This window comes from Lycium barbarum, chromosome 1, assembly GCF_019175385.1.
Source record: "Lycium barbarum isolate Lr01 chromosome 1, ASM1917538v2, whole genome shotgun sequence".
NCBI classification, from domain to species: Eukaryota; Viridiplantae; Streptophyta; class Magnoliopsida; order Solanales; family Solanaceae; genus Lycium; species Lycium barbarum.
Window position 1 is genome coordinate 57,436,836 of NC_083337.1, and position 15,282 is coordinate 57,452,117.

Here is a 15,282-nt window from a genome sequence, read left to right on the forward strand (position 1 = left end):
TAATCAATTGTTAGTTAATTATGGTCATGATTGAAATAACCATTTTTGTGGTTTAAGTTAATTAAGGTTATATTTGCATTTGAAGTTCTTTTACACATTTGACCGTGTCCTCAAAAATGATTAATTGATTCATTAATTTTAATTCGGCTATAATTGAAAGGTTTTAATTGTCATTGCTTCCAATTTTGACCATTTCATGAACTTCGTTTTTTCCCCTCTATATATACGCATTTGTATACGGGGTATACATATATATATATATATATATATATATATATATATATATATATATATATATATATATATATATATATATACGTGTATACAACATATACACTTGTATATTCGGTCCAAGCCTGCCTCCCCTTACATTTTTCAGCCAGGCCCAACCCAAAAGATGCTGACCCGGCCTACTCACGTATATAAGTATGAACTCAACCCAAACAAACCTCATTTGGTCTAATTAGGGAAAAGGGTATGTGTCACACCCTAACCTTGGTAAGGCGTGACTGGCACTCGGCACCATACGGCAACTGAGCGAACCAACTGTAACTCACATTTTCTGTATCTCGAAAGGCAACATAAGACTAAGGTACTATAAGCCATAGGGGCACAAGCCCAAAAGATAACATACTTACGTCTTCAAACTAATCTCGAGTGCACGTACCGGTAAGGCTATCAATAATAATGATACAACATAGTATAAGTCGAGATAGTTATAAGATATCTAACTGTGCATATCTGTCTACGAGCATCTACAGGAGTACCCATGGAGATGCATATGCAGCCATGCTGACTCACAGGGAAACTTCGAAGCAAGTGGAGTGCCACGACTCTGCCTGCTGAGCTGGTATCCTTACTGAAAGATCCGTCAAGCTGTATTGTCACGACCCAACCCCGTAGGCCGTGACTAAGTACCCGAACTGGGCACTCATATTCACACTCTTTAGTTATGTGTTCAGTTCACAATAAACACCATATGGAATTCATAACGACCAACCATGGTCTCAGATTTGTCGTATAATTATACATATAAAAGCAAGCCGACAAGGTTGCCATCACATATCAATATCATATGCAAGCCAACAAGGCTGCCTTGGATTGATTGATGGTGTTGTTAATGTGTAGATTGTTGGTATAGTTCATGAAATTGGAAAAAAGAAATGTGTTGTTATTGTCCTTATTAAGTTTGGAAGATTTCGGATTATTGTTGATAATTTGGCCGAGTGGAATTCTCGGATTGTTGTTGATAATTTGGCCGAGTTGGATTCTCGGGGTTGGTTGGATTTACAGGGGAAATGCTGTCGAAATTTCGGCAGATTATAAATGAATTTATTTGAAAGACTAAGACAAGTGTGTGACGATGAGTTTAATGATTGTGTAAATCTTCTTGAATGTAGACTAGCGATAGAGAGCTTGGACAATTAAGCGTAGCTAATAGGACGTGGGACAGGTATGTAAGACTTACCCTTTCTTTCTTTTGGCATGTCCTAGAGCTAAGTAAGTTATGATACGTATCTTGGGGTAACTCTATTATTGATTCCGAGCTTGTTAATGATTCTTATTTACTTCTTGATATGAGTATACTTAGTATAGTCGAGCCTATTGTACGATTGAATAACAAGCAAAGCATAAAGAGTTCTTGTTTTTTTTAAAAATGAGTTATGTAAGTAGTAATGTCCCTAACTTTCGTAGACGGTCTCGGATTGTTTTGGAAATGTTCGTAGAGGTTTCTATAATGAATAACGTTCCTAACTTTCGTATGTTAACTCGAATGGACTTGAAACGTGCTGATGGCTTACTAATGATTTCGAGAAAATTAGTTTTGTACTAAAAGGAACATAAAGTTGATTTTCAAAACCACTCCGAAGGGGGTGCGAGATTTTACAATTTCGTTTCATTTATGATTCATGTTTACACTCCATAGCATCATTTCTTTGTAATGATATTCGTGGATTAAGTTGTGTTGACACCATCATCATTAGGGGCCAACATCATTATTATTATGCCGGAAGCGGCATGCCCGAAGGGGCCATCATTATTATTATGCCGGAAGCGGCATGCCCGAAGGGGCCATCATTATTATTATGCCGGAAGTGGCATGCCCGAAGGGGCCATCATTATTATTATGCCGGAAGCGGCATGCCCGAAGGGGCCATCATTACTATACCGGAAGCGGCCGTCCGAAGGGACTATTTTGTTAGCATGTCGGAAGCGGCACGTGTGTTAGATTGCATCATTTACTTAAAGAATGTGTGTTCTCTTGCATTATTTACTTAAGGATTGTTTTGAGATCTCGTGTATACATTTATGCTTCTTCCAGTGAAGGCTGCAGGTATTGAGTTTGATTGTGATTTCTTCTCTCCTAAATCAAGCTATGGTTATGATTTTTTACCGCCTTACATACTCAGTACATTGCCCGTACTGACGTCCCTTTTGCCTCGGGGCGCTGCGTTTCATGCCACGCAGGTGTATACAGATGAGTGGAAGACATTGGCTATAGGATGTTCCCATGCTACCAGCTGGATTGGCGAACTCCATCTCAGTTCGGAGTGTTGACGGGTCAAAGTACTTATGTCATGGTATCTTTTATATGTTGATTTTAAAAGAGTATGTATTTTAGACGGTTTCAATTGGTTTAAAGTACTCAATTGATTGAAAGTCTTCATAATCATTATAAAGATAATGATCTCTATGTGAAAAAGTTCCATGTTTTAAAAGTTTTTGAAATGACAGGTTTTGATAGAGCGAATGTCTAAGGGTTCGCTCGACTCTGATGAGAGTCGGGTGCCCGTCATGCCCTACCAAGATTAGGGTGTGACAAAGGTGGTATCAGAGCAAGGTTGTCCTAGGGGATTGTCTGCAAAGTCGTGTCTAGTAAAGTCTTGTTTATCGGTGTGTTGTGCACCACATCTATAAATAGGAGGCTACGAGACATTAATAGGGTGTCTCTTTCTTTCATATATAAGATCGTGCGATAGAGCCCAGTCGCTCGAACCAAGCAACAAGCAATAACTCCAAACAAGCAACATCCAATCAGATTTTCTTTAACAAGATTAGATTTTCAACCTTGTATTTTTTTTTTCAGATTTTTCGTTTTTTTGTCTTCAGATTTTTTCTTTTTTGAATCTGATTTGGGAAAACAGTGATTATAAGAATAACTGCTAAGATTTGTGAGGAATTTGGGTCTTGAAATTGATTTTTCGTTTATTTTGTGAGATCTTAGATGATCTTTTCTTTTAGTGGTATTAATTTGCTATATAGTACTTTTTCAGGGGATGGGTATTATTTTTTATGTTTTATGAATTTATAATGGGTATTATTTTGACAAAAAAATGGAGATGGGTATTAAATGGTGAAGAAGAAGATGAAGTAGCCTAAAAGTGGAGGGAATTTAAATTTATCTATGTGGCAGTCCAGTTGGCATTTTAAACAACGTCAGAAGCTTTTTTAAAAGGCTATAACGCGCCACTGAGCGGTGTAGTCACGCTCTTTTCCACATCAGCTAAAAAGGGGCATTTTAATACTGAAAAAAATTGTCCAGAGGGGGTAATAGGACCAACGCAAAGGTTAGGTGTGTAGTTGGGATTTTGGTCAAACGTTGGGGGGTATTTTGAGTATTGACTCGCAATTTGGGTGAAAGAGGTAAAAGCCTAAAACGATCGAACGGGTCATTACATCCAAAGTCCATGAACGAAAACTATAGCAGAAATAGACAAGGACTGGGATTCAGAAGAACAAATACCACATATAATCCCAAAATCAACTATGTATTAGTCAACCATGATCAACTATGCACTCATTGTGGAAACAATACACACTATTGGAATGAGTGTCCACGTCATACTGCATACATGGAAAGAATATGTAGTACATCAGAAACATGACTTTCAATCCTCTGAAATATACAGATTAGCATAGATGGACTGAAAGAAACTTTGCCTACCATATCTCCAGTCAACAGGAGCCCAAACATCCATAGGTTCCTAAGAATCATTAGCAACCAGAATAACTAGGCCAGAGTGAGGGGATACAAGAACATAAATGATTGGTCAGCACACATGTAAATAAAAGGGAATACATAATCTCACCAAAGGCCTAGTATAATGGGAGTTTGGAAACTTTCTCAACGTCCACTCCCTTAAAGAAATAGGAGATCAGTCTTAAAGGAGATATACTACACGAAAGGAGGGCATTAGGAGCTGTTTTCCCAATATCACCACCAGGAACCTGGTGCTTCAACAAAAAAAAATAGGGAGAATGAACAACCAAAACATACCTACTCGAGCCAGGACAATGTATCATAGCACATCCATGTAGAAACTAGCCCAAAGAAGGGTGTTGAATATATAGGAAATCATGAAATATGCACTAATAGGAGAAGAATTTGTGGAGAAAAAATTGAAGATGAACCAAGTACAACAGTCCTCCCCTATTGGCTGTGAAAAGAAGAGTGGTCAAAACACTCTTGGCACGAACAATCGAGCACAGACAACACAAAAACGAGAAAACTAGTCAAAGAACTTGGTTCTTACGACTATAAGGTATGCACTTCCTTTCCAATTGAAAGATTTCTTAAATATGTTTGTACTTCTAATCATCCCAGTCAGCAATAAAAAAACTCCCTCTAGAAAGAAACCAACTTGAGTTGCCTGATATCAAAACCCGAGATTACAAAGCTCACCAATAGAGAGCTCACAAAGTCACATATGCTAAGAAATTGAAATATCTATTACTATAAGAACACAAGCATCTGGGCTACTTCTGGCTGCAGTGCCCGATAATTGTGTTATTTACACTAATGTTGTTGGTTCCTCTTTCTAAGATCCGAGTTCATTCCCCTCGGCCATTGGACCTTGTCGTCCAGAGTCTTTATTTCTACAACTAGCTCAAATGAGGTTATTATGAGGGGAAGACTTCTAATGTGGAGGAAGGAGAGATACAAAGTACAAGTACATTCAAAGATGAGGGGGAGACTTCTAAACACTGTGGAGGAAGGAGAGATACAAAGTACAAGTACATTCAAAGATGAGCGGGAGACTTCTAATGTTAATGACTACAAGGATGGACAAAGTCGCCAGGTGGAGACAAGGCTGAATAATGCAGATATCACTCAACCAGATGCTCAGGAAGTTATGTCAGGCACTATTCAGGAAAAAGAATTTCATAGCTCCTTGGCTGATGAGGTGGAGGAAAAGGAATTGATAGTAGGAGGAAGCCAATACGATGATGGAGTACAAAGTAATACTGAGGGAGACTCTAGTAAAAGGGACAGTGTGGAAGAACCAAAACATGTTGGCACTAATGAAGTAGAAAAGGAATTGAATATAGGAGAAAACCAACAAAAAGATGGAGAACATGGTAAAACTGATGGAGAAGTAGGCACCAATATATCAGAAAAAGGAACAGTAGATAATCTAGACAAAGAGGATGTGCAGAAACAAAATGATCATCAAGAACATGATGAGCATGTGGATGTTGAGGATACAAGACTACATGGAGTAAAAGAACCTTCAGAGGGTTCTCACTCAGTGATAACTCAGATTCCTGAGCAAAGAGAAGAAAAAGTGGAGGAAAATGTGCAATCCATAGAGGCAACAGTAGTGGATAAGGAGCAATTGTATGTGGAGCAAGATGCAGATCCACCAGATCATTCCTCATCAGAAAAGGATATGGTGATTTCACCGACTGACCAGCATCAGGGGACATTTTGTAGAAAATCTTCCCCAGTCAAAGAATTACATGACCTGATCTCTCATAATATAGATGGTTGGGAGGTAGAGGAGGATGTCAGAGATCTACACAAAGAATACAAGGAGGAGAATATTAAGCAAAATATGGAAAACATTCTTAAGCAGGCAGATATATCTCCTAATAGAAAGTCTAACAATAAGGGTCAGAAGAAAGGCAAGAAGAATGCTATTGACAAGCAAATTCCACTCAAGGTGGCACCAAAGAGGAATGCTACAAAATCTAATGTTAAATGATGTTGAAGTCTTTCATTTGGAACATTAGGTCAGTGAAGACACAAAAATCCTTTCAGAGGGTTCAAATGTTAAACAAACATCACAAATTCTTTTTGATTGCTCTCATGGAACCTTTTCAACAGGTCAAGACAATTAACCAGTATAGAAGAAGGTTGGGCATGTGCCTAGCCAATGCCAACTGTAATGGTAAAATCTGGTATTTTGTGGCTGGTAATATAGATGTAGAAGTTCTGATGGATTCCCCTCAGCAGATTACTTTGAAGCTGTTTTTACAAGATTTGAATCAGTATCTTATTACTACTTTAGTATATGCTAAATGTAGTGATTCTGATAGGACAGAGTTATGGGAGGATATATATCATCTCTCCAATACTTTATCTTGTTCCTGGTTAATAGGAGGAGATTTCAATGTGGTGTTGAATGATGAAGAAAAGATAGGGGGTAATCCTGTTCAACCCCAGGATATAGAAGACTTTGCTTTTTGCATAAACTCCTGTGAGCTTGAAGAGGTAAATTTTAAGGGTAGTCCCTTCACTTGGTGGAATGGTAGAGCAGATGCAACATGTATTTTTGAGAGATTGGATAGGATGTTGGTGAATTCATTGCTTCTGGATAACTTTGGACACATTGAAGTGGAACATCTTGCAAGAACTAGTTCAGATCATGCTCCACTTATGTGTATCTATGGGGACAAGCATCAAAATCTGGTTAGACCTTTTAAATTTCTATCATTCTGGATAGAACATGCAACTTTCCTAGATACAGTCAGGTAGAATTGGTCCATTTGGGAGCATGATGATCCTTTCATAAACTTCAAAAGCAAGATGAAAAAGCTAAAAGAAGTGTTATCCAAATGAAGTAGGGAAGTGTTTGGTGATATATTCAAGCAGTTGATCATAAGGGAGGAAATAGTGAGGTTAAAGGATCAATTGTTTGAACAAAATCCAAGCCAAGTAAATAGAGTGGTTTTGCAAAACGCTCTGGATGAGACTAGGAGATATTTGCATTATGAAGAGGAGTACTGGAGACAAAAATCAGGTCTGGATTGGTTTGTAGATGGAGACAAAAATACTAGATTTTTCCATAATCTTGTAAAGGAAAGAAGGAAGAAATTGCAGATCAAAAGAATTTAAAACTCAGATGGTTCATGGATTGAGGCTGAAGATCAAATGGCAGATAATGCTGTGCACTTTTACTCTCAACAATTTGCACAAGAAGAGTTAATTGGAGATGAAAATTTGTTGTCACTCATTCCTGCTTTGATTGACCAAGACAGAAATGATCTTCTTTGTCAAATGCCTTGTGTTGATGAAGTCAAAAAAGATATTTTCAACCTTAGTGGAGCAAGTGCTAGTGGACCTGATGGTTTTCCTAGAGTGTTCTACCAGACATGTTGGGACATAATTGGCTTGGATGTATACAAGATGGTGGTGGCTTTCTTTTGGGGTCATACTCTTCCAAAATTAGTCACTCCCACAAATCTTGTGTTACTACCAAAGAAGGAGTTGATTCAAAGTTACTCAGACTTAAGACCTATAAGTTTAAGTAACTTTATCAACAAAGTGATGTCAAGAGTTGTTCATGATAGATTGGAGATTGTGTTACCACAGTTGATTTCTATTAATCAAGCAGGTTTTGTTCAAGGGAGGAGCATTATTGAGAATGTGTTGTTGGCACAAGAAATAGTGACAGGTATCAGAAAAAGGGGCAAAACAGCAAATGTAGTGATCAAATTAGACATGGAAAAAGCCTATGATAGAGTATCTTGGTCATATTTGATAAAGGTCCTTAGCAGAATGGGATTTGCTAGTCAATTTATTGACATGATTTGGAGGTTGATTGCAAATAACTGGTATTCCATCCTCTTCAATGGTCAGGCCAAAGGATTTTTTCATTCAACTAGGGGTGTTAAACAAGGTCATCCACTTTCACCTGCATTGTTTATTTTATCAGCAGAGGTGTTATCAAGAGCTTTAAATGCAAAATTTGACAATGCTGAGTATGTGGGCTATGTCATGCTTAAATGGAGTAAAAATATCAATCATCTGGCATATGCAGATGATACTATAATATTTTCATCTGCAGAAGGAGAGTCATTGAAGAGAATCATGAAGATACTGCAAGAGTATGAGGCAATCTCTGTCAACTGATCAATAAAGGCAAGAGTTCCTTTTATATGCATGACAAGATTTCTGGTGCACTATCTCAGTAGGTGGAGAAGATTACTGGCTTTAAAAGGGATCAATTGCCATTAACATACTTGGGATGTCCTATATTTCATTCAAGGAGGAAAAAGGGATACTACAATGATCTTATCAAGAAGGTGAAAAACAAGCTGCAAAATTGGAAAGGCAAGCTGCTCTCCTTTAGTGGAAAAGCAATTCTTATCAATAGTGTGCTTCAGAGTATTCCAATATATATGCGTCAGCTGTTGTTCCCACAAAATACACCATTAATGAGCTTCATAAAATCTTTGCAAGGTTTTACTGGAGTACTAAGGAAGAAGGTAAAAGCAGGCACTGGTCCTCTTGGGACAAGATTTGTTTGCCAAAAGAAGAAGGAGGATTAGGATTCAGATCTCTAGATAATGTGTGTAAGGACCTTTTTGCCAAACTATGGTGGAAATTTAGAACATCAAATACATTATTGTCAGCCTTTATGTGGAATAAATATTGCAAGAAGAAGAAACCTACAGAAGTGCAGTGGAAAGGTGGATCACAAGTGTGGAAAAGAATGTTAGAGGCAAGAGACCAGGTGGATCATCAGATATGGTGGGAACCTAAAAATGGAGCATGTGATGTATGGAAAGATAATTGGACTAAACTTGGTCCACTCAAACAGGTAATACCACCAGATTTTCAGATTGACACTAGTATTGAGGAAGTATCACACTTTATGAATGCAGATGGCTAGGATGCACAGAAATTGCATGCCAAACCTCCAAGTAATGTGTGTGATCATATCCTACAACAATTGAGCATAGTGGAGCATTCAGAGGAGAAAGATAAAGCATGGTGGATGACTAGCACTACAAGAGACTTCACTGTAGGGAGTGCTTGGAATATGCTCAGGAGAAAGGCTCAAACAGCAGATAACTTTTCAAAGTTGTGGCACAAAGGAGTTTCATTCAAAATATCATTCTTCCTTTGGAGGTTGTGGAAGTTCAAATTACCAGTGGATGATGTACTAAAGAGAATGAACATAAGCATTGTATCTAGATGTAGATGTTGTTTGAATTCTCAGCAGGAGGAGACAATTCAACATCTATTCCTTATAGGTGAGTTTGCAGCAGAAATTTGGCAGCATTACAATGCAGCTGTGGGGATAGTTGTGCCAAGGATCCAGATTCATCAGACAATAGTACAATGGTGGTATATGCAAGCTCCTACAAAACTCAAAGCAGTCATGCAGGCTGCACCTGCATTCATATGCTGGCAACTATGGAAAAGGAGAAATACTATCATGCATGGGGGTAAGATGAATAAACTAAAGGTCATACATGGGATCAACTATAATCTGCAGCAACTGGTGAAGACATTATATCCTTGGTTGAGACAAGTTCCACATGATTGGCCTCAACTGGTGAAATACTTGGAGGATTACAGGTCTAGAATAGCACATAAGATGGTGCAATGGCAATTTCCTGATGCTGGCTGCTTCAAGTGCAATACAGATGGGGGCCCCTAGGGGTAATCCAGGATTGAGTTCAGCGGCATTCTGCATTAGAGATGAGGTTGGAAACCTGATATATGCTGGGGCAAGAAGAATAGCTGATACAACTAACATCACAGCAGAATCTGTAGCTATATTGGATGGAATTGAATACTGTATTAAAAATGATCTGGTGCCTGTAATGATGAAAATGTTTTAATTTGCATATTTTGTAGGAGCAAGTTGAATCCAATTGCTAATCCGACTTTTTCTGGTGCAGGTTTCCTTGAATCTCTTTGGAGGGACATTGATATGAACAGACTCCACCATGACCCTAATGACGATTTGAATCTTGTGATTATATCCCATGGTCTAGCTAGTCGTGTCTTTCTGATGAAGTGGTTCAAGTGGACGGTTGAGCAATTTGAGTATCTAAACAATTTAGGAAATTGTGAATTTCGAGTTATACAATTAGGGCTTGGTGGAGAATACAGCTTAGCGGTCCACCATACTGAAGAAGAGATGCTAGAATGGGGACTATCCCCTGAAATGATTTCAGACCAAAAATGGCGAGCTGATGCTAGCAGGAGTTCATGGAACGACAAATGCTCTTGGTACCTTGATGCTTTCTTTGACCATCTAGCTAATTCAGATGATGATGATTATGATGAAGTGAAATCAAACTTCTCCGACTAGTTTAGTGCTGCTTTTGGTGCACTTGTTCTGATTCCTTACATCATGTAGTCTATATGAGTAATTAATTTGGTTATTTACAGAGGTAGTCGTAACATCCATTTGACTTTCATGCGGTAGTCCACTTTTGGGAGCATAAAGCATTTGTTTGATTTTGTTGCATTCAATATCAGTAACATCAACTAAAGAGCTGATTGTAAATTTTAATCAATTGTCTTTATATCATGAGCAAACTGTGGATTTGTTTTGGCAAGGAACTTCTAAAACTGAAACCAACATAAAGAACATGAGATTTCCTCAAAACACCACTCAAACCACATGGATCTTGTCTTGTTCTTTCACCACTTCTATAGGACTTCATATCCCCTAACTCTGCAAAAGCTATATGGAGCAGCTTTTTCTTTTCTGCTTGTCTGTGGATCCCTTTGATCTTTTTATGTGGCTGATGCCGGATAGTAAGGAATCAGAGCCTTCAAAATTCGTACGATCCCCCTTTCGATTAACTTTTTGTGAAATTGTTCTTGACATCCCAATAAATCCATGAAGTGTACTCCGATCTTGAAAAGTACTCTACCCTTTAACAACTTTGTTTGAAGAAATATATACAGAGCAGATAACGTGTTCCAAAAAATTCATTTGCCATCTATCTTAGTTTATCGGGGCAAAATTTTGCTGGTGTTGTGAAAAATTGGGGAATATGACTTAGCTTCTCCATGCCAAGTTACTCGCAAATGCGTGGTCGATGTTAACATAACCATTATAACTTCATTGAAGAACCAGCTTGAAAAGGAAAAACGCATGTGGGGGAGCATTGCATGGCATTACTTTGGTCGTACTGCACCAGATCACTCTATGCTTATGTCACACCCTCAAGACCCTTTCACTCATAGCCAAGCTTGTTTACCCCGAATTCGGATAATCAATTGAATTTGTAAGTAGGTATAGGATACGTGCTTTGGGTCTTGATGTATGGTAGATAGAGAAAATATGTATATGAAAGTTCTTTAATAAAACGGCTACTGATGACAGTTTGCTATGATAACAATGGGATACACTTGATGGAAAAACACAATAATAATAGAAACGAACGGCCTTGGCCGAATAAAATATTGAGAGAGAGATTGGGTATATGAATTCTTCTATTATAAGTGTTCTTGGAAAGTAAAAGGAACCAACCCCCACAAAGGAGGGGGAGGTGCCCTATTTATAGTGCAACCTCCAATAGGGCACCTCTATGGTTTCATACAATATGAACTAATAAAATAATAACAATAAGGACAGCTCTGCACGGATTTGGTGGGATTAGACTGACGGTGCCGTCTGACACACGCATGGTGGGTAGTTGACCATGACAGGACGCTACTGGCGCGGGGCCCGTGTGCAACGGCTACACGGACCAACGGCTACCCGGACCGATAGCTACACGAACCAACGGCCGTGAATGCTCGGGTAACCGGTCTTGGCCGTTTCAATGACGTCGAAGGCAGATCGGTCGGTGCCCTCGCACAGCTCCGACCTAAGCATTACCCCGGTCAAGGGCGAATAGTATCTGGCACAGTCTCCTTCCTTCCTCCGGTTTCTCGTTCCACCGGTTTGCCTCATATCCGGTTTTTACCATATACAGATAGCCCCCACACTTCCCGGGTCTCCGATCTATCGGAGTAACGGGGAGTGGATACCTTTCTGAAACCGGTGGTTCTGTCAGCCCGTCGTTATCTTCGCATTTTGGCGGGAACGGTTGCGTAATACCTCCCCTTTTATCGGCCACGTGTCTCGCCCCTGGTGGTCCACTCTTGTCAACCGCCTTTTGAGGTATGAAATAAACTTACCCCTCGGTGATGTTGTATTTCCTGCCCATTCTATAACTGGTTCCCCTGGAAACTGGAAGCGAACTACCTTTTTCTGACAATCAACATTAGCATAACAAGAGGCTAACCAATCCATGCCCATAATAACATCGAATTCTATCATATCTAATTCTACCAAATCGGCCTTGGTGCAACGACCACATATAATTACAGAACAATCCTTATATACCTGCCTCGCTATAATAAAGTCCCCGACCGGTGTAGCTACCTCGAACGGCTCTATAGGTTCAGGTGTTATCCCAATTTTACTAGCGACGAGGGGAGAAATATATGATAAGTAGAACCTGGGTCTATCAATGCATATACAGCTCGAGAGAAAACCAATAATGTACCTGTGACTACATTTGGCGACGCATCCTGATCCTGTCGGCTAGCCAAGGCATATATGCGGTTCGAGGGACCGCTAGAATCAGAAACCCCACCACGGCCTCTACCGCGGCCTGCTGGTCCTGACGTACCCCTCCCCATAGGGCGCATAGCAACAGAAGTGGAAGATGAACCAACAGCTGATCCCGTCGGCTGAGCTGCACCACCGGAACTACCCGCCAACGGACAATCTCTCATAATATGGCCCTGGCGGCCACAAGAAAAATAGGCACCCGTATCTCGATAACACTCTCCGGGGTGAGACCTCCCACAATAAGAACATCAAGGCATAGGTGGCCTCGCCTGGCTGGAACCTCGGCTCACCTGAGAACCTGAAGCCCTGGAGCTCTGGCCCGCTCCTGAGTGCCCTGCACCATCAAATCGTCTGCCTGTAGACTGTGGATGTGTACTCCGGCCTGACTGAGGAGGATATCTGCTATACTGCTACTGAGGTTGCCCACCTCGAGACTCCCCAGAATACCCAGCTGACCTAGCCCGCTTGGGCTGCCTCTTGTCACCGTCTCTATCAGGCTGACGCCCTCTGTGCCAGTCCTCCATTCCTTGCGCATATGCCTGTAACCGGGCAATGTCCATACCAGTCTGTGATGCCATCGCCATACAACTATCAACCAAGTAATGATCCAAACCTATCACGTACCGGTGCATCCTGTCGGCCATATCAGCTACAATGGCGGGCGCATATCTGGCCAGAGAATCAAACTCTAAGCTGTACTCTCGGACACTCCTGCCTCTCTGCCTCAGCTGTAAAAATCTATCAACTCTCGCCCGCCGCAGCTCTGGAGGCAAAAAGTGACTGAGAAAAGCTGCTGTAAACTCATCCCACACGGCTGGAGAAGCATCCTCACCTTTGGACAACTCCTAAGACTCGTACCAATTAATCTCTACATCACGCAATCTATGCGAAGCCAGCTCGACAGACTCAGTCTCAGAAGCCCTGACCAGTCTCAGTGTACGCTGCATCTGTCGAATGAAATCCTGAGGGTCCTCCTCGGGCTTAGACCCGTAGAACTCTGGGGGATTACAGGTCAAGAAATCACGGACCCTCAAACTGTCACGTCTGTCCACATCATCACCCCCTAGCCCGCGTCTGCGAGCCTGTCCTGCTACCAATCTCGTCAAAAACTGCACAGCATCCCTTATCGCCTTGTCCTCCGCCACTGGCTGGGGAGCTGGAGGCTCAGGCGCTGGAGCCTCTGGAGCTACTGGTGGAGCCGCCCCCTGATCCATGGTGGCAGCGGCTGCCGCTCCAGGCTCCTCTGATGGTGATGGCGTAGCAGAGCCTGCTGACTGGGGCGCTGTATCGTGCATAATCTGGGCACGGCCCCGAGTAACTCTCTGAACCCGACTGGTCTCTTCTACTACTGCCTTTCCCTTCTGGGCAGCTGTCGCCTTCTTCGGAGGCATCACTGTAAACATAACAATCGGCCAGAAAGAAATCATCTTAATAGCACAGCTCTATCGCACAATCTAAGATCCAAAGAAAGGTAACACCCTAAATGTCCCGTAGCCTCCTGTTTATAGATGTGGTGCACAACACACCGATAAACAAGACTCTACTAGACACGGCCTGTAGACATTCCGAGGACAAACCGCTCTGATACCACTTTTGTCACGACCCAACCCCGTGGGCCGTAACTAGTGCCCTAACTGGACACCCATACTCATTCACTCACCAAATCGGCATATCAAAGACTTATTCATATTTAACATACGTTATTTTTCACAGATACTGAGAACAGACGTCGTCTTAAGCGGTCACCTGTAACAGAAATATCATACAAAAGCCGGCAGTCTTGCGGAATACACATCGCCCGAATATACATCCATATACAAACATATGGTCCGTTTCGGCCATCACAACAAACGGACCGCTTAAGACACCGATCACAGACATAAACGAACAATAATGACCCATGACCCACATATACGTCTACAGGCCTCTACCAACCATAACAGAAATATGTACAACGGAAGATATGTACCAAAAAAATATGGGCTCCGGATCAAAGGGAGCACTCCAAAGTAGCAGAATATGTATCCTACACTGGCGGGTCACCAGAACGAACGTAACCTGCGGGCATGAAACGCAGCCCCCGAAGAAAGGGGGTCAGTACGAAATATGTACTGAGTATGTAAAGCAAGAAATGCAGTAATCCAAATCAGAACTGAAATAGGGAGTATGGAAAGCGGTTACAGAATCAGTATATCAAAGCCTGTTTTAAAAATATAAGTAATGCAAATAAAAATCATGCATAAGGCTCAGGAACGTGGTCGCCACTCCGACGCAGGCGCCACAACACATCATACTCCAGAAGGTTTCAAATCTCCGTACAAACCCGAACATATCGTATCGTCATAACACATCACAACATCAGAACACATCATATGCCATATCACATCATAACGCCGTATATAAGCGGTACCCGGCCCTATGGCGAGGAACTCGGGAACTGTAGCACATCATATTGCCGAATGTATCATAGTGCGCACGATAGCAAACCGGCCCAGGACTCGGCGAACGATATCATAGTAGTATGCACGAGCAGAGTAGTGAGAAACTATATGCATATAAATAAATTCCAAAACTCGGTGAACAAATATATTTACCCACATTCGAAGGCTCAGAAACAAGTTTCGGGTCAATCGAAATTAGTATACGAGAGTTACGAACTTTTGAAGTACAGAATTTTCTAAAA

The 15,282-nt window shown here is 41.0% G+C and overlaps 2 protein-coding genes across 2 annotated transcripts; both read left to right on the top strand.

Moving 5' to 3' along the window:
• The first annotated feature begins 4,964 nt into the window (after positions 1-4,964).
• LOC132611912 (uncharacterized) lies at positions 4,965-7,120 on the top strand. The gene is made up of 3 exons (XM_060326269.1): positions 4,965-5,978; positions 6,110-6,756; positions 6,850-7,120. The coding sequence occupies exons 1-3, from the start codon at positions 4,965-4,967 to the stop codon at positions 7,118-7,120; spliced, it is 1,932 nt and encodes a 643-aa protein (XP_060182252.1).
• A 2,737-nt stretch (positions 7,121-9,857) lies between these two features.
• LOC132637821 (phosphoglycerate mutase-like protein AT74) lies at positions 9,858-10,556 on the top strand. The gene has a single exon (XM_060354874.1). It carries the CDS (start codon positions 9,951-9,953, stop codon positions 10,332-10,334), a length of 384 nt encoding a protein of 127 aa, XP_060210857.1. The 5' UTR covers positions 9,858-9,950; the 3' UTR covers positions 10,335-10,556.
• The last annotated feature ends 4,726 nt before the right edge of the window (positions 10,557-15,282 follow it).